General features: G+C 46.6%; 1 protein-coding gene across 1 annotated transcript in view; it reads right to left on the reverse strand.

The window, feature by feature from the left end:
* Window positions 1-18,910, reverse strand: part of USP11 (ubiquitin specific peptidase 11) — a 368,572-nt gene that overhangs the window by 288,583 nt on the left and 61,079 nt on the right. The window contains exon 4 of the mRNA XM_069209659.1: window positions 15,033-15,150. Within this exon, the coding sequence (XP_069065760.1) occupies window positions 15,033-15,150 (118 nt within the window). The remainder of the gene's footprint in view (window positions 1-15,032; window positions 15,151-18,910) is intronic.

Consider the following 18,910-nt stretch of genomic DNA (forward strand, 5'->3'; position numbering starts at 1 on the left):
GGTATTGCAGGTAAATACTTTAGGAACTGAATAATTACAGTAGCATATATACTTTTCACATAAAACACATAGCTGTTTTAAAAGTGGACACTTAGTGCAATTTTCACAGTTCCTGGGGGAGGTAAAATATTGTTAGGTTTTGCAGGTAAGTAAACCACCTACGGGGTTAAGATTGGGGTCCAAGGTAGCCCACCGTTGGGGGTTCAGAGCAACCCCAAAGTCACCACACCAGCAGCTCGGGGCCGGTCAGGTGCAGAGTTCAAAGTGATGCCCAAAACGCATAGGCTTCAATGGAGAGAAGGGGGTGCCCCCGTTCCGGTCTGCCAGCAGGTAAGTACCCGCGTCTTCGGAGGGAAGACCAGGGGGGTTTTGTAGGGCACCGGGGGGGACACAAGTCCACACAGAAAGTACACCCTCAGCAGCGCGGGGGCGGCCGGGTGCAGTGTGCAAACAAGCGTCGGGTTCGCAATGTAAATCAATGGGAGACCAAGGGGTCTCTTCAGCGGTGCAGGCAGGCAAAGGGAGGGCTCCTCGGGGTAGCCACCACCTGGGCACGGGAGAGGGCCTCCTGGGGGTCACTCCTGCACTGAAGTTCCGATCCTTCAGGTGCTGGGGGCTGCGGGTGCAGGATCTTTTCCAGCCGTCGGGATTTTAGAGTCAGGCAGTCGCGGTCAGGGGGAGCCTCGGGATTCCCTCTGCAGGCGTCACTGTGGGGTCTCAGGGGGGACAACTTTCGTTACTCACAGTCTCGGAGTCGCCGGAGGGTCCTCCCTGAGGTGTTGTTTCTCCACCAGTCGAGTCGGGGTCGCCGGGTGCAGTGTTGCAAGTCTCACGCTTCTTGCGGGGATTGCAGGGGTCTTTAAATCTGCTCCTCTGGATACAAAGTTGCAGTCTTTTTGGAGCAGGTCCGCTGTCCTCGGGAGTTTCTTGTTCCTCTTGAAGCAGGGCAGTCCTCTGAGGATTCAGAGGTCGCTGGTCCTTGAGAAAGCGTCGCTGGAGCAGGTTTCTTTAGAAGGCAGGAGACAGGCCGGTAGGACTGGGGCCAAAGCAGTTGGTGTCTTCTTTCTTCTTCTGCAGGGGTTTTCAGCTCAGCAGTCTTCTTCTTCGGTAAGTTGCAGGAATCTAAATTCTTAGGTTCAGGGAAGCCCTTAAATACTAAATTTAAGGGCGTGTTTAGGTCTGGGGGGTTAGAAGCCAATGGCTACTAGCCCTGAGGGTGGGTACACCCTCTTTGTGCCTCCTCCCAAGGGGAGGGGGTCACATTCCTATCCCTATTGGGGGAATCCTCCATCTGCAAGATGGAGGATTTCTTAAAGTCAGAGTCACCTCAGCTCAGGACACCTTAGGGGCTGTCCTGACTGGCCAGTGACTCCTCCTTGTTTTTCTCATTATCTCTCCTGGACTTGCCGCCAAAAGTGGGGGCTGGGTCCAGGGGGCGGGCATCTCCACTAGCTGGAGTGCCCTGGGGCATTGTAACACAAAGCTTGAGCCTTTGAAGCTCACTGCTAGGTGTTACAGTTCCTGCAGGGGGGAGGTGTGAAGCACCTCCACCCAGAGCAGGCTTTGTTTCTGTCCTCAGAGAGCACAAAGGCTCTCACCGCATGGGGTCAGAAACTCGTCTCTCAGCAGCAGGCTGGCACAGACCAGTCAGTCCTGCACTGAACAATTGGGTAAAATACAGGGGGCATCTCTAAGATGCCCTCTGTGAACATTTTTTAATAAATCCAACACTGGCATCAGTGTGGGTTTATTATTCTGAGAAGTTTGGTACCAAACTTCCCAGTATTCAGTGTAGCCATTATGGAACTGTGGAGTTCGTTTTTGACAGACTCCCAGACCATATACTCTTATGGCTACCCTGCACTTACAATGTCTAAGGTTTTGCTTAGACACTGTAGGGGCATAGTGCTCATGCACATATGCCATCACCTGTGGTATAGTGCACCCTGCCTTAGGGCTGCAAGGCCTGCTAGAGGGGTGACTTACCTATGCCACAGGCAGTGTGAGGTTGGCATGGCACCCTGAGGCGAGTGCCATGTCGACTTAGTCATTTTCTCCCCACCAGCACACACAAGCTGACAAGCAGTGTGTATGTGCTGAGTGAGGGGTCCCTAGGGTGGCATAAGACATGCTGCAGCCCTTAGAGACTTTCCCTGGCATCAGGGCCCTTGGTACCCGGGGTACCAGTTACAAGGGACTTACCTGGATGCCAGGGGTGTGCCAATTGTGGAGACAATGGTACATTTTAGGTGAAAACACTGGTGCTGGGGCCTGGTTAGCAGGGTCCCAGCACACTTCTCAGTCAAGTCAGCATCAGTATCAGGCAAAAAGTGGGGGGTAACTGCAACAGGGAGCCATTTCTTTACACCAGGACACTGGGAACCCCAGCATGGAGGTCTCCCTGCATGTTTCACAAACTGGCGGCACTAATAACCTCTGCTTATTTTCTTCCTATTTTTTTCATTTGTTTCTCAATAGTCTCTTTATTGATTATAATGTATTCTTCCTTTCCCTGCTCCCCTTTTCTCTCGTTTCCCTTCCTCTCCTTTTCTTTTTTCTTCTTTTGGTATTTCAAAGGTTCTGTTTGAATTAACTACTTTCATCACAGGCAAGCAACAGGTTGTCCTGATGATGATCCTTTTACGTACATAGGAATGAAACGTCGTTGACTATAAGCACTCTGACACCAGATTTTGATTGCAATTCGACAAAGGCTGTAGCAGTGTTTGTTAAGCTGTGACTTTGAATTGTTTATCACGCCAAGCAATTTTCTGCCTGTGCTTGTTTTGAATCAAGCTTTGTTTGCTCTACAGGGTTTTTTCCATTAAAATGAATTCTGAATTTGATATTATATTATAAATGTGATTTTAACTGCGAATTCAAGATCATCTGAGCATTATTGTTTTACTCAATAGATTTGCTATTTCATTGTTAATTAGGGACCTCTGTTCCCTTCAAAATAGGGTACTTACAAAGCACAACAATTAACACAAGTGAAGATGTGGTGTAAAGCCAAGAAAAATTGTACTTTCAAATGTAATAACAATGTAAGTTTTTAAAAATTGTTGATTAATTTATTACGGAAAAATGTAAAGAGGAAGTACTCCATCCTTCTGTGTGAACATTCAAAAAGAAAAACATAATTCTTCTGGATTTGCACTGTGTTTTATGCCGCTAAATCTTTCAAGGAAAAACTTTGCTTGATGCTAGTAACCTGATGTTTTCCATTCATTCCGGTTTGATAAAAAAAATATATTAAAAAACTTCTAGAACAAACATATGCAATAGAGATTCTAGTTCAGATTTGTACAGGTGCAATAGTCTATTTACCAATTTGTCACATCAAGTACTGGCGCTGTCCAAAAGAAAAGAAAAAAAAGAAGTTAATTAGCCATGTTACTCTGTTCAGTAAACTAGTCTTCATCCTAGAAGGCATGTATCCAGAAACCCAAGGAGAGATGAAGTAGCACTGGACAGTTTTGTTTCAACCAAAACTAGTAAGGATAGCTGGCTGCCTATCTGGATAGCAAAGTCGATTTTGATGCCTATGCTTTTTGCACAAGGATGGTGGCCAGAAAGTGGAGGGACCGGAGCAGACTTACCCCCATCAATTTAGTCTCATACCTGTAAAACCAATTATCCAGTGATCCCAGTAACTGTAAATAGTAGGAAATACTGTTAAAATGGCCATAAACCCCAGTAACAGTTTGTTTAGTAGCACAACCAGTGGTTGAATGTAGGGTGGTTCCAAAAGAGGTGGCAATGCAGAGTTCTCCTCCAAGAATGGAGCCATAGCTCAGATTTCATAGCACAAGTCTAAGAAGTACATATGAATGAAGTGAGTCTCTGACTGGGAAAGGATGAGAGTCGAATATAACTATATGGAATCTAAAAAGAATGGACACCTAGAGTTGGAGGCACCTAATTTTTTCTCCAGCACAGTATCTTTCATACTTGAATCAGAAGAGCAAACTTATGTAGATGGCGGTTTCCACTTTACGAACCAAAGAAGTTGGTTTTACATCTTTTAGGAGGAAACAGATCAAAGGGTGTCAAATAGGAATACACCAGATCTTCAAAAGGAACTATTGGCCTATCTAGGGGATAAGGCAAAGGTCTAGGGCACAGAGTCTATACTATCTTTGCTGAGCCCCAATGAATGGAATTTCTCTCTTCCCCTTTCTCTCTTTTTAGAAAAAACTTGTACTTGAGCCTGTGGAGAGGCCATTTTAGCATCTGAAGATGGATAGAGTGGACAATTCAAAGCATATTTAACCACAATTCTGAAAACTGAGATGGCGAGCAAGTCATCTGCTTCTTTCACAGAAATATGGGTGATCTGTGCTTCTTCAACATCAATGGCAATCTTAACGCACTTGTGGTCAATGTCGATTGAGTCAACGTTCAGAGTTCAATGGTCAATGAAAGTTTCTTTAACCGGGACCATTAATGTCTAGGTGTCAATGGGCGGTCATGTTCTCTGGATTGGTAAGTAAATGCATACTATTATTTCAAGCAACTATAGATAATCAAATTAGCAGCTCAATGCCAGTTGAATGTATGCTTCACTTTGGCCCCAGAAGACAACCGACCAAGCTCAAGTCAGTTTTAACCATGTTATTCCATAGTTCTTTCCACCAACTTTACTTTAAGTCGATGCATCTCCAAACCCGATTAGAAGGTAGAAAAAGAGAGAACGTTGGTGACAATGTTAACGCCTTAAGTGTGTAGCCACTGAACTATCTTTTGCAGCAAGCAAGTTAACAGTTTTTGGACAGCAACGGCTTCAGAATCTGCCATCTTCCTCCACTTGAACAGAGACTGTCTTTTCCTGCCACCCAATCTTGGCTTCCTAGACTTCTCTCTGTAGTGGTCTCTCAGGAAGCAGGAAGGTCACTGAGGCTGACCGGGAGACTAAACTTTCGAACTTCTACTTCTTTTTCTCCTCTTCTGCCCTCATGTCATCTAACATGCCTCTTAGTATGATGCTCTATCTTTCAAGTATCTTTTTGATAACTACAGATGATTTAAACATTTTATTTTCATTTAAAAAACAAAGCAATAGTTGCCAGAATACATTACAAATAATGAAAAATGCACTACAACAGTACTCCGTAAATAGGTTAAAAGTGACAAACATGTACATACATATAATAGGTTAAAAATGACAAGCAAGTACGTAAAATAAATAAGTTAATATTGACAAGCAAGCAAGCAGAGTCTGATTGCAAAGACAAGCAAGCCCATATAATAGGTTAAAAATGACAAGCAAGCAAGTACATTGAGTGCAAAAATAAATCCAATCATATCATTAGTCCACTACAACTTCTAACTACTAAACAACAACTCACTCTCCCACCTATAGTTACCCCTTGCCAAGCTGTCATATGTATCGCACCACAGTGGATAGTATCTTCTAAGTTTACCGCAGCGGTTCCAAATTCCACTCAAGACAATCCATGCAAGGTCATGGAGATATTCGACATGTCCGTGTCATCATTCGAGGCAAACAAGCAATCCACAGGGTGTGCCCATGCAGCCCTTTCAGCATGCTGGTCACATAGAGAAGAGGAATGGCATTCAGAATGGAAAAGATAGTAAATACACAGGAAATAAATGTGGGACCTTTGGCTATTGCACCAGGGACAGGTTGAAACCAGACCTATCTAGAGGTGTCCATAATCTATCTATACCGCTTGAGCAAACTTTTGCCACAAAATGTTCTGCAAAGAAAGTGAGAGAACGAAGCTCTGAAAAACGTTGAAAAAAAAAAAAATGGAACCAATGTCAGGGTGCCAGTATCGGTGCTATACAGCCGGATGATAAATGCACAACTGTAACAACTTTGTAACAGAGGCTGTGCCCTCTGCAGGTGCCAGATTGCTATTTCCAGACTAGTCCAACACCTGGGATACACTCAAAAGTGAGGACTCTACAGGCAGAAATTACCATCAGAAACCTGCTTTTAAGGGCTCAAGTTAAGACAGCATTCAGACGTCTAGTGTCAAAGACCTACCATGGACAACAAACACTTAAAGGGATATTTGGGCTGCCCCTGCGTACCACTGTTTGTCTATCCTGTCAATCTCATTTGTTAACATCTTATTTGAGGGCCTCATTACTCCTTGCATTTGTCCCTCCCCTGGACCATCTTCTTTTCAATCCTTTTAATTGGATCATTCTGTAAGTCCATATAAGAAAACTACTTTAACCGTATGTTTCTAACACTCCATCAGGGCGCATCTGGTTTCTAGCTCCCCGTCTTGTTTGCCACCTCCCCGCTCACTTCATCATACCAACTCCTCAAGTTGTGCCCTCAAGTTGTGTTGCTTTCCACACCCCAGCACATCACTTGCTTTTCCTGCTAGTCCCCCTCACACTTGGCTGTTTTTTTTAAATACATACCCAAGTTGCTTTTCAGTTGCCCAGCTTGCTGCTCCTGTCTCAAGTTAGCAAAAAGTACTGACAAACGAATAGGTCTGAAATGGTAAAACAAGCAAATAGGAGGGTACTATTGGCTAAGCCAATGTTAGTTACTTCTTGGGTACTGATTCACTTAACTGTGCAGGAGCTCACATCATTGCTCTCCATCCAGTAAATACATTTTCTCAGAATGATATAGATGCTAGCAAGGAGAAGGTGAAGTAATCCACCATGAATACTGAAAACACATGGACAAGTTACCCAATACTGGTAACTCCTTATCTGATAGAGACATCTAGTTGCAGACCCCTTACGTTAGAATTTCCCCAGGCGTCAGTCTGGTTCCAGAGATTTTTCTCGAGCAGTACCCCTGTGCAGCGTTAAGTGACGTTGATCGGCACAGAGTCGGTCACCAGCCACGCTGGAAATTACGTTGCAGGTCCTAAACAACAGCCTCTCCAGCACACTGTTTCACAACTTTCCACGTCAGAAGTGCAGAGCCATGCAGGACACTGACCACTGGTGTGTCCAAACTAGGGCCCTGAAAAGGGAAACCCTGTTCATTGAAATCAGTTTGCAGAATGGGGAGGATGGGTGGGTCGGTAAGGAATCTGCAACTAGATAGTGTCTCTACCAGATAAGGCAGTACCGTAGGTAAGTAACTTGTTCATCTGATAAAGACTTCTAGTGGCAGATTCCTTACGTTGTGAATAGATACCCGAGCAATACCATGCCCGGAGGTGGGTCTGAGAACTGAGATCATAACAGAAAGTCCTGCAGGACCAGGCAAAGTGACCGTCCCGAGGGACCAGACCGTCCAGGAAGTAGTGTTTGGTAAACATGTGCAGAGACACCCACATTGCTGCCTGACATATCTAGGACTGAAACTCCACAGGCTAACAGTGGTTGCAGATTTACCTCTGGTAGAATCAGCACGCAAAACCTCAGGGGGTTGCTTCATAAGTAGTGCACGGTATGACCCATCTGGAAATGGTTCTCTGCTGCACAGCCTGACCTTTCTTTGCACTCACCTTTTTACAATATGAGATTTAAACAAAGAAGGTTGATCAGGCAACCATAAGAAAGCAGAGACTGCAGTCAAATAATCTTTGAGAATGCCCATAGCAAAGCTCTGCTGGGACAACAAAAGTATAAACAACAGAACATCAGAGAGATGGGCAGAAAGGGGGTCAGCAGACTTGTCTGTGCATCATACCACAAATTTCAGCTGACAGGCATATACTGTTTTGGTGGAGGGACACCTTGATGCCAAGATTACATTACAGACTTAAGGTCCAATGTTAATAGCTGTCAAATGTCGCCACTCAAACTCCACACAAGAAGGCAGAGACTCTACAGGTTCAGATGGAGTACTCTCCACTGCTGCTGAGACAGAAGATCCTACTGAAAGGGCAGTCTGATTGGAGGATCGATGGCCATGATTAAAAGTTCGGGATACCAGATCCTTTGGGCCCATTCCGGAGCCACAAGGATTACTTGGGCCTGGTCGTTCTTGATCTTCTCAAGAACTCTAGGCAGTAGGTGTATGGGGAGAAAGGCGTACAGAAGGCGGAGTTCCACTCGAGATGAAAAGCATCACCTAGCGATTGCTTCCTTGGAAACATGTAATACTGCTAGCACACCACAGTACTCATACTCCTCAACCTCTCAGCAGCATTGGACACAGTCTGCCAGAGCATTCTGAGCACCAGACTCCACGACACAGGAATCCACATAAAAGCCCTGGAATGGATCCACTCTTTTCCCTCTGGGAGGACGCAGAGGGTCAGACGCCCGTCCTACACTTCCAGACCCACAGGAGTCAACTGCAGAGTCCCCCAAAGATCCTCAGTAAGTCCCACATTGTTCAACATTTACATGGCCCCTCTTGCTGCCGTCAGAAGCCAGGATATGAACATCGTGTCATATGCAGATGACACACAGCTCATCATTTCGCTCACCGAAGACCCTGACATGGCCATAAGGAACTTTCACTCAGGAATGGAAGCCGTCGACACCCGGATGAGAGAAAGCTGCCTCAAGCTCAACTATGACAAGACTGAGTTCATCATCTTCGGAAACGCCACCTCACCTTGGAACGACTCCTGGTGGCCCACATCCCTCAGCACCCTCTCTGCACAGACAGAGCAAGCCCGCAACTTAGGAATCATCCTCGACTCCTCCCTATCCATGACATGCCAGGTAAACTCTGTCGCCTCCTCCTGCTGGCGCACACTCCGCAAACTTCAGAAGATTTTCAGATGGATCCCAGCAGATTGCCGCAGGAGAGTCACCCATGTCTTAGTCACTAGCGAGCTCGACTACGGCAACGTCCTCTATGCCAGCACTTCAACTAGGAACATCAAAAAACTTCAACTCATCCAGAACGCCGCCCCCAGGCTCACTCTGGACCTCCCTTGCTGAGAACACATCTCCCAACACCTGTGGACCCTCCACTGGCTACCGGTAGAGAACCAAATCACCTTCAAGCTTCTCACCCACACGTACAAAGCCATACACAATGCAGGACCTGTCTACCTGAACCACTGCGTCTCCTTCCACACCCAGTTGATCCCTCCGCTTCGCCCAGATGGCCCTGGCCACTGCCCCTCGCATCCGCAAAACAACCGCAGGAGGACTATCTTTCACCTCCACTGCAGCAAAGAACTGGAACAACCTCCCTCTGCACCTCAGACAAGCCTATCACTCACCATCTTTGGGAAAAACCTCAAGACGTAGCTCTTCGGATGAGGCCCCTCCCCCTCAGTACCTTGAGACCCTCAGAGGTGAGTAGCCACGCTTTACAAATATTGATTGATTGCTTATATTGCATGTTCTAAAGAGAAGCGGGCAGATCTAACCAAGGCTCTCCCACCTGCTGAAAGTGACCGTGCGCCACCTTCGAATGGAGATTCCATTCCTGACAGACTAAGAACTGACAACTGAGTTCATCCGATTTAACGTTCAGTGAGCCAGCCATAAGTTGACCCACCGGGAAATGCCCGGTTGTTCCAGCCACAGAGGAGCAGAGACTCTTGATAAAGGGTCCATGATCCCACATAGCCCTCCTTGTTGCAGTACTGCATGTCAGTGGTGTTTGTGAACAGCTGCACAACCTTCTCCTTCACAGATGGAAGAAATGCTTTCAATGCTTTTAATCCCAGAGGTCCAACAAGCTGATGTGGAATCCGGACTTCGCCGGAGACCAGATGCCTCTCCGTCCCATCCGAGGAGTGACTGATATGTTACTACTTTCAGATCTGGTTGGAGAAGGGAGAGGGATCTGCCACTGGGCCAATCGTGGTTCATTAACCACCACCGCAGATCTCATGCAGTTCCCTCTGAGATCTGGACTATGACAGAGATATTTCCCTGATGCTACGCCCACTGGAACTTTAGGTCCTGCTGCAAAGCCTGCATATACCATATGGAATATGTCACCAACAGGATGCAAGAGGCCATGAGGACCACCAGCCTCAGTCTCTCTCACTCTCACCGAAATCTGGCATACAGGCTGAGATATCAGTATCATAGCCTCTCGGAAGAATAAACCTGAAATTGCACTGTGTCCAGAACAACTCCGAAGAAGGGAAGTGTCTGAGAGGGAGCCAGGTGTGACTTCGGCATGCTGAGCTTGAACCCCACTGAATGCAGGAGGTCCGCCATAGTATGGAGGTGGAAAGATAACACCTTCAACAGTCAGTAGTCAGATAGGGGAAGACAAACCTCTGATCTGGGCAGATGAGCTGCAAACACCGATCTCACCTTAGTGAACACCCGAGTGGCACAGGTAAGGCCAAAGGGCAGCACAGTGAACTGAAAGTGCTTGCAGCCTACAATGAACTGCTAGTAACATCTGTGGGCATGCAGGACGGAAATGTGCAAGTAAGCGCCCTGAAAGTCCAACGCTATCATCCAGTTTCCTAGGGTCCAGGGCAGATCAAACTTGAGCCAGAGTGAGCATTTTAAACCTCTCCATTATGAGGAAGAGATTGAGGGACCGAAGGTCTAGGATAGGGCAAAGTCCCTTTTTGTTTTTGGGCACCAGAAAGCAGCGGGGAACAGGCACCCTTGGCCAAGAGAGCATAACCTCCTAGTGGAGAAGTGCCAAGTGATCCTCCGACATCGTATAGTAGGATGGTGGCATGGACAGAGGGATAGTCTCAAAGAGGAGTAGCCTCTTTGGACTATCTGCAAAATTCACCTGTCTGATGTGAAAGATTGCCAGCAGAGCAAGTGATGGTGAATGTTGCCTCCAACTGGCCCTTGGTGGGAAAAAGTCACCTCCCCTGCAACCTTAAGGAACAAATCCTGCATCTTCCCTGCCTAGCAGTAAGAAACAGATGCCGCACCGGCTCCAGCGACTGCTCACATCCCCCACTCATGGCAATGTCTTTGTTTCCTCATTTTTCAAGGTACTGTATCTAGGGTCTGTGCGACTCCGTGACCGGCCCCTCACTTCCTCAAAAGTAGTGTCGGACTGTTGGGAATGAATCCCTCAAGACGTTGTACTGGCTGCAATTGGAGCTACTGTGTTTGTAAGCGCTTTACTGAGATTTAATCTTTGAAAATTCTTATCTTCTCCTGTGTATGTTGGATTTTTGTCATTTTGGTCTTGTTCTGCTCAGATAAATATTGGTTATTGTTTTAAACTGGTGGGGAGAGTGTGTGGGGAGTGTGTGTGTGTGTAGGGGGGAGAGTGTGTGTGTAGGGGTGGAGTGTGTGGGGGAGTGTCTGTGTGGGGGTGGAGTGTGTGGGGGTGAAGGGGTGGGGTGAAGTAGGGGTGGAGTGTGTGGGGGTGGAGTGTGTGTGAAGTGTCTGTGTGGGGGTGGAGTGTGTGGGGGGAAGTGTCTGTGTGGGGGTGGAGTGTGTGGGGGTGGAGGGGTGGGGGTGAAGTAGGGGTGGAGGGGGTGGAGTGGAGTGGGGGAGGAGTGTGTGTGGGGGTGGAGTGTGTGTGTGGGGGTGGAGTGCGTGTGTGGGGGTGGAGTGCGTGTGTAGGGGTGGAGTGCGTGTGTAGGGGTGGAGTGCGTGTGTAGGGGTGGAGTGCGTGTGTAGGGGTGGAGTGCGTGTGTAGGGGTGGAGTGCGTGTGTAGGGGTGGAGTGCGTGTGTAGGGGTGGAGTGCGTGTGTAGGGGTGGAGTGCGTGTGGGGGAGTGGGGGTGGAGTGTGTGGAGTGTGTGTGGAGTGTGTGTAGGGGTGGAGTGCGTGTGTAGGGGTGGGGGTGGAGTGTGTGTGGAGTGCGTGTGTAGGGGTGAAGTGTGTGGGGGTGGAGTGTGTGGGGCGTGTGGGGTGGAGCGTGAGTGTGGGGGCGAAGGGTGCGTGTGGAGTGTGTGGGGCGAAGGGTGCGTGTGGAGTGTGTGGGGATGGAGTGTGCGTGGGGGTGGAGTGTGTGATGGGTGGGTAGAGTGTGTGATGGGTGTGGGTAGAGTGTGTGATGGGTGTGGGTAGTGTGTGTGATGGGTGTGGGTAGAGTGTGTGATGGGTGTGGGTAGAGTGTGTGATGGGTGTGGGTAGAGTGTGTGATGGGTGTGGGTAGAGTGTGTGATGGGTGTGGGTAGAGTGTGTGATGGGTGTGGGTAGAGTGTGTGATGGGTGTGGGTAGAGTGTGTGATGGGTGTGGGTAGAGTGTGTGATGGGTGTGGGTAGAGTGTGTGATGGGTGTGGGTAGAGTGTGTGATGGGTGTGGGTGGAGTCGGTGGGTGGAGTCTGTGTGTCTGTGGGTAGAGTATGGGTGTGTGTGTGTGTGTGGGGATGGAGTCAGAGTGTGTGGAGGTGTGTGTGTGTGTGGAGTCTGTCTGCGGAGTCTGTGTGCGTGTGTGAGAGAGTGCGAGTGTGTGTACGCAAATACTTTACACATTGCCTCTGAGACAAGCAGGAATGCACGTGTCAAGCTACCAAGGGGGTGAGCAGGGTTATCTTAGCAGTGTGACTCCCTTACCCTGACTAGAGATAGGGTCCCAACTTGGATAGGGTGCAAACCACTGCCAACTAGAGACCCCATTTATAACAGTCGGCAATGAGGATGGGGGCTGGCACCACCAGGGAGCGGGACTGGCACCACCCAAGCGGCCCGAAGGCACTCAAGCTGAACGTGGCTGCCCAAAAATCAGGCACATGGCCTCATCAAATTCTGAGTGTGGCAGGGAGCGGGCGGCTACCGGAAACTCTGGGAGGTAAGGAGCGACCCAGACGCAGCTTCTGTAGATGGAGACCTAGAGCAACAACACTCCCATTAGCGGATGGACAGGGTGAAGTCGAAGAATGCTTGGCCTTTGACTTCTTCTTGTGCACTGACAAACGATTGTCCCGAGAACTTAGAGTTGGGCAATGACGAAGGGATGCTCCACGATCTATCCCAAGACTTTCCTCTCCTTCAAGAACGGGATTTACGCAGAGTGAAGCGACAGGCTGCCATCAGCTTTAAGGACCGCTCCATCAAAGCCTTCGGATGCATGGCCTGGCACTCTGAGCACCATTTCGGGTCGTGGTTGCGCTCCAAACACCAAAGACAGATGAGGTGCAGATACATCACGGATATCGCCTTATGACAGAACCAGCAGGGCTTGAAACTGGTCTTTGGTGAAGACATCCTCGACACACCAGGACTATAACTCAAAATTCTTTGACAAAAAGTTGAAAAAGACCAGTCAAAGGGTGACTGAGAGGTAAGCTTTTTCTTCGGATCAGTGCTGGTTGGTGCGAAAAGAAAGGACGTCAGCGTGCCACCTATATAGGACCTGTAACTTAATTTCTGGTGTTGAGGACACAGGCAATGGACGTGGAGCCAATTCACACTAACAACGCACAGTGGTACTGCTCGAGAAAAATCTCCAGATCCAAACTGACGTCTGGGGAAATTCTATGGTAAGGAATCTGCAACAAGATGTCTTTATCAGATCTGTCATTCACTGCCTACTCTACAACGTGACATGAGCTTAAGCACTATGGTATAGGTCACGTACTGCTGAATCAAACCAGTGATGGAGCACAAGATTATTTTGGTCCTTTATTTCTCTTGGTTCATTAAGTGAAATGCAGAGAAGATAGACAAATGCACAATACTGGGTTCTCCATTCACCCTTAGGATATTTTATGCCACATTGCCCACAAATATTATAGTGTGCATAGTAAACCTCTTGGTCCTGAAGCTCAGTGACTGAATGTTATTAACAGCTTCCCACTCCAGAAGGTAAGTTTTCAAAACCCTAGGAAACAACTTTGCATAGGGGCACAAGATTGGAATTTTAGACAGTTGGCTAGCTCATCTCGCCTGCCTTTCTTCCCAGCCACAAAGAGGTCATTCTGATGATCGGTGGGGTGAACAGGAGTGCTTATAACAAATCTACATCACAGCGGAAAGTACAACAAAAACCTTTGGCCAGTTGTCATGGCCCAAACATGAGGACCTTAACTTCTATCATCATCTTAAATAGCTGGCTATACATGATGATTTGGGTGAGTTCTGGATCTTACTGCACTGTATTTGCATCAAATTATCTCAGTCTGATATCGTCATCCAATGTCTTTCGCTAATAGTACTGGAAGAAACATTCCCTGTGCAACTCTCCCTTTGAAACGGCTTTGAATACAGGTAGTATCGCTCAAAATCTTATTAGTGTCTAGAATTCCCTTTTTATGATGACTTATTTATCTGGTGGCACAATAGCACATGAACACGGCATCCTTCTTATAAACTTTAAACATTCCCTCCTAATACATAGTTCATAATCAAATCAATTAGGGAGACATTTTGCCACACAAAGTTGTAAAGGTTTTCACTGTAAAGGAACTAATCAACGTACCTGCTTCAAGCGTTCATAAATTGGAATTAAGCCCAATACCAACTGGGACCTCAAGTGAGAATGGAACCTTGATGTCAGATACAAATCCTCTGAAAAGATGAATACTCAAACCAAGCTGGCAACCAGAAGTGAAACCTTCGCTAGCCACTATTTAGAAAGAGACAGACATATGCTCCCAGGTCTTGGAGTGGGCAGTCCTGTAGGCCTGTGTCTTCCTCTAGGACAAGGGAGCATTCCAACCTCTATCAGACCACCTTTCAAATAGGTAGGATATTGACTGCAAACCCAGAAGAGGAACACGCACAAAATTAAGAAAATCAGGATTTTTTATTTTATTAAAATGGAGAGGTTCCTTTCTTCACCCAAAAAAACAAACAAATAAAACAAAAAACAAATATATATATTCAAGACGACCTGGTTTCTAGCTCCATTGAAAAAAAAAAAACAGACGGCAGGACATGATGGGAGAGGGCAGTTTCTGGAATCCCTCAAGAATCAATGTCTGTTCGCATACCAACTTTAGTCTTTTTCATGTGAGCTTTTACATCCTGCTCCCTTATTAAAAAAAAATACATATGACCGCAGTGAAACTTACTACTTGCATTTGAATTAATGACATCAGAATTGTAATGAGATATTCTACTGCAAATGAACAGAGAAAATCATAATTGAGCAATACTCTCATCTTCCAATCAGTTGCAAATATAGAACCACTGAGCATCCAAGTTTTTTCAAAATATTTTGGGTTTTATCATCTTAACTGATTTCCATTTCTGAAAAGAATGGAGGTTGTCGAATGTATCCTCACCTATTGTGTCTGTGCGGCTGAACTCTGATGTCATGGCGTTGTCCATATCGCTATGCTGACACAAGTAGAGCTCCACCAAGTAGACTTCCACCTTTTGGGTGCTAGGCAGATCCATCACCTGTGGAAATACATGGAATACATTAAAGGTAACAGCAGCATAAACTTAAGAATGTCATCTAATACAGACAGACTCGGAAGAAAAACAATTGTCTAAACCACCACTGAGGGCTGATACCGGAAAACGTTCAGAAAATCTCAAGCAGAACTATCAGTTGTTTGATTCCATAGTAAAAAACATAGAATTACAAGCTCTTGTAATACCCAGTTAAACAGCGCAGCAGCACCAACATGGGAAAACTCAGGAGCTGAAGAGATTTGTTACAGAAGACGATGTATGTCACCATGCAGTCAAATCAATTTCTTAAGAACTGAAGCGATGCACCAAATCATTTGGTTGTGCTAGGAGTAAACGTCAGGTCAGACAGCAGTCTGTTAGAATTCACAGATAACCACCTGACTCGTGAAAGGCAATGGCATTCTACTGGTTAGGTGTTGCCTTGTGACAGTGTGCTATACTTGGTGGTTGGAAGTTGCTATTTACAGGATAAGGGTGTTGTGTTCTCAAGCACCATAGTAGAAAATCAGGGCTCTCCCTTCATCAGCAAAAAAGTAAATATGACTTTACGAAAACATTAAAAATTCAACTAAAAAGCAAGACCTCATTACAAAAACAAATGTGCCCTCTCTAGCAGCTTGTACTTGAAATTAATAACAGAAAATTCCTCCCCACCAGAAAATAATCCGATTAGAAAAAACGTTGGCACGCCAAGTTAAAGCTTCTCATCAACACTGCTTTGCTTAACAAATAACTGCCACTCTCTAGATTTACACTCCTTTTCGGTTTCTTCACTGTTCATTACGCAGGAACTAAACTACCCATCACATCTTCAGACCTTCTAGTTAATGCCACAGATAATGATCTTGTTGACTAAAATGCCAGACTAGCATTCCTCGTGTGGCAGGTATTCTCAGCTGCAGCATCCCCTCTGGTTCCGTGTTCGCAGCTCCCAGGTAACCAAGTTCCCCCTTTTTCTAGACCGTAGATGAATCTGTGTGCAATTAACAGACACAAATGAGCTCTCTGTAACAGAACCTGGTATCATAAATAGTGCAATCTCTAAAACTTCAAGAGACAGTATTTCTGGGTTGTTGATGACAGGTTTGTAGCATTCAAAACTGCCCTATGCAAAAAACATGGTAGAATAAATATGGTGTCAAAATTCATAGCAACTGTCAACAAAGTTCAACAAAGACTAACATTATTTTACCAATCTGCCGCTAGTGACTGATGTACCCCCAGTAGACTCCACATTCCCTCATCCTTTTCAATATAGCCAGGATGCCCATCATGGTCATACTCATTAAGAAAAGACTTGCATTCCACTCCTTTGACAAAACACCCTGTCTAATGTGAAGCCTATGACCTACAAGACGACCTTAAGCACATATTCAGCGGGCTAGACCCAACTGATCAGTCCAATGGAGACGGGCACTAACCTAAAACGTGACAGAATGAGAGGGCCATCTTCTAAGAATTAACACAAGCCATCACAGAGCTCATGATGACTAGACAACCAAGCCACTCCTTTAACAATTCCTACCAACATCTCACCCTATGCTGCAAGGTGAGGCGTCTAGGTAGACCATGAGTGGAGCATGCTCCAGCACACAAATTCAGTTGCAAAGAGCAGGTATTTCCAACACCGCAAAACCTTCTATTCGATTCCACTTCACTCCGCAAAAGCTTAACCTTTCAAATACAAAATGTACTAAACCAACCCCTCTACAATGGCCTATGCATTACCTCCTGGTCACAGTATAAGAAAGTGCAAATGCTGCTCCCAGATTGGCAAGCAGAATAAAGATGAACACCCCATAACAATGGGTAGGACAAGACTTTACTGGCTCTCTGTATGGAGCATGACAGCATTCAAGCCACTAGGCCTCAGCAGAATATATTGTATTCCTCTGCAACAAAATGAAACTCTTCTCCTCAGTGAAACATACAAGCACAGGTGACTTACTCAGTTTTGTGCAAGAGTCTCTGGTACAAACTTCCAACAAACTATCACCGGTGTAGGAAACTACGTTTCTGTTAGCAGTAGTCACACTTTTTGCCTGGTATTTGATGCAACCTTGACTGGAGTGCACTGGGTTCCTGCTAACCAGGACCGCAATGCCAGTGTTCTTTCCCCCAAAAAAGGTATCTGGTCAATGGATCCCCAATTGATGAAGCCTTTAGCACCTCTGTAAGTCTCTAATAAGCATACCCCTGGAACACAGGGCATAGGTACTGAAGAGGCTCCCTAAGAGCTGCAGCATATCTTGTGCCACACATAAGGACCCCGCACTAAACTCATGTACACTGCCAGTGCAGGCTGGGTAACAAGGTGCTCTAAAACGTGTACACACAACACAGCACACACCCTGTGTGCCATGTCCCCTAATACTGCATGGAATATTTGTAAGTCACCCCCACAGCAGGCCTTACAGCCCTAAAGCAGGGTGCATTATACTACATGTGAGGACATATCTGCATGAGCAGATATGCCCCTGTCCTGGCATGTTCAATTATTGACAGCACATGTGAACACTAGGCACTGGTCAAAACGAGTTGCCCAGCTACATAATGGCTTCACTAAAACCCATGGTGTTTGGTATCAAGCACCTCTTATTAATAAACCCACACTGATTCCATTGATGGATTTATTAATACATGCACAGAGAAGGTACCTTGGAGGTACCCCTTGAACACCTACCAACCATTAGTGTGATGGCGGACTGGTCCTAAACAGCCTGCCACCACAGACAAGTTTCTGACCCCCTGGAGGTGAAAGCCTACACTCTGAGGTTGGCAACAGTGCCTCCTCTGGCCGGAAGTGTTCTCACCGTCTCCAAGCAGGATGACTGGTAATTAGCATATCAAGGAAGGAGGCTTCAAAGGTCTCCAACTACCTTTGATATGCAACCCTTGCTTCCCCCAAACAGGGGAAATCCCACATCCTGCCCAGGGCCTATTTGGCATCAGGGAAGGAGGGAACATTAGCTAGTCAGGAGGTGTGTTCACCCTCAGGCTAGGATATTTTTTTTTTTATAGTATTGGGTCCTCTGGGTCAGGGTCATGCTCACTTCCCACAAAACATGGTCTTAGAGAGGATGTAGTCATCCTAAAGGTAGGTAGTCGCTGGCTACTACCGGTCACCCCTATAACATCTTTAAATACAGTATTTAGGTAGCACTCTTGATGCCAAGAACTCCGATTCTACTGAGCTGAGAAGGGCACCAAAGACCTACGAAAAGCAAGAACTGAGGAGCAGCAACTGACTTGGCCCCAACGCTGCCGTCCTGTATGCTGTCCTCGACAATTGCATTCAAGTTGTTTTGTCCTACACCTGCTCTGCCTTCAAAAGCCTGGGAGGACTGCCAGCACTTCGAGGAACAACCAGCATCTCCCAAGAGAAGTGGTGCTACTCCCCTTCAGGCACCCAAGAAGAACTGTGAGAGCCCTGGACCGCGAAAACCCAACACCAACAAAGAACCACTGCACCAGAGCCCCACAGTCCGAGTCAAAGTAGACCAACTGTGCCAACAAGGTACTGATATTCTCCGGAGCTGAACCACTACCTTGGGTTTGGCCAGACTGTTCCCCAGAGTCGTTGCCCGCAGCCTCTTTTGTGCAAGAACCAACATGGAGGAGTCTTCACAAACCAAGCCTGTGGGACAAAGACCACTGCACACACGCCCCCTAGTCCGAGTTGCTGTAGACTGACAGTGCAATTGCGTAACCAAGACCCTCAAGACTTGAGCCCCACCTTTGG

This window comes from Pleurodeles waltl, chromosome 10, assembly GCF_031143425.1.
Source record: "Pleurodeles waltl isolate 20211129_DDA chromosome 10, aPleWal1.hap1.20221129, whole genome shotgun sequence".
Lineage (NCBI taxonomy): Eukaryota > Metazoa > Chordata > Amphibia > Caudata > Salamandridae > Pleurodeles > Pleurodeles waltl.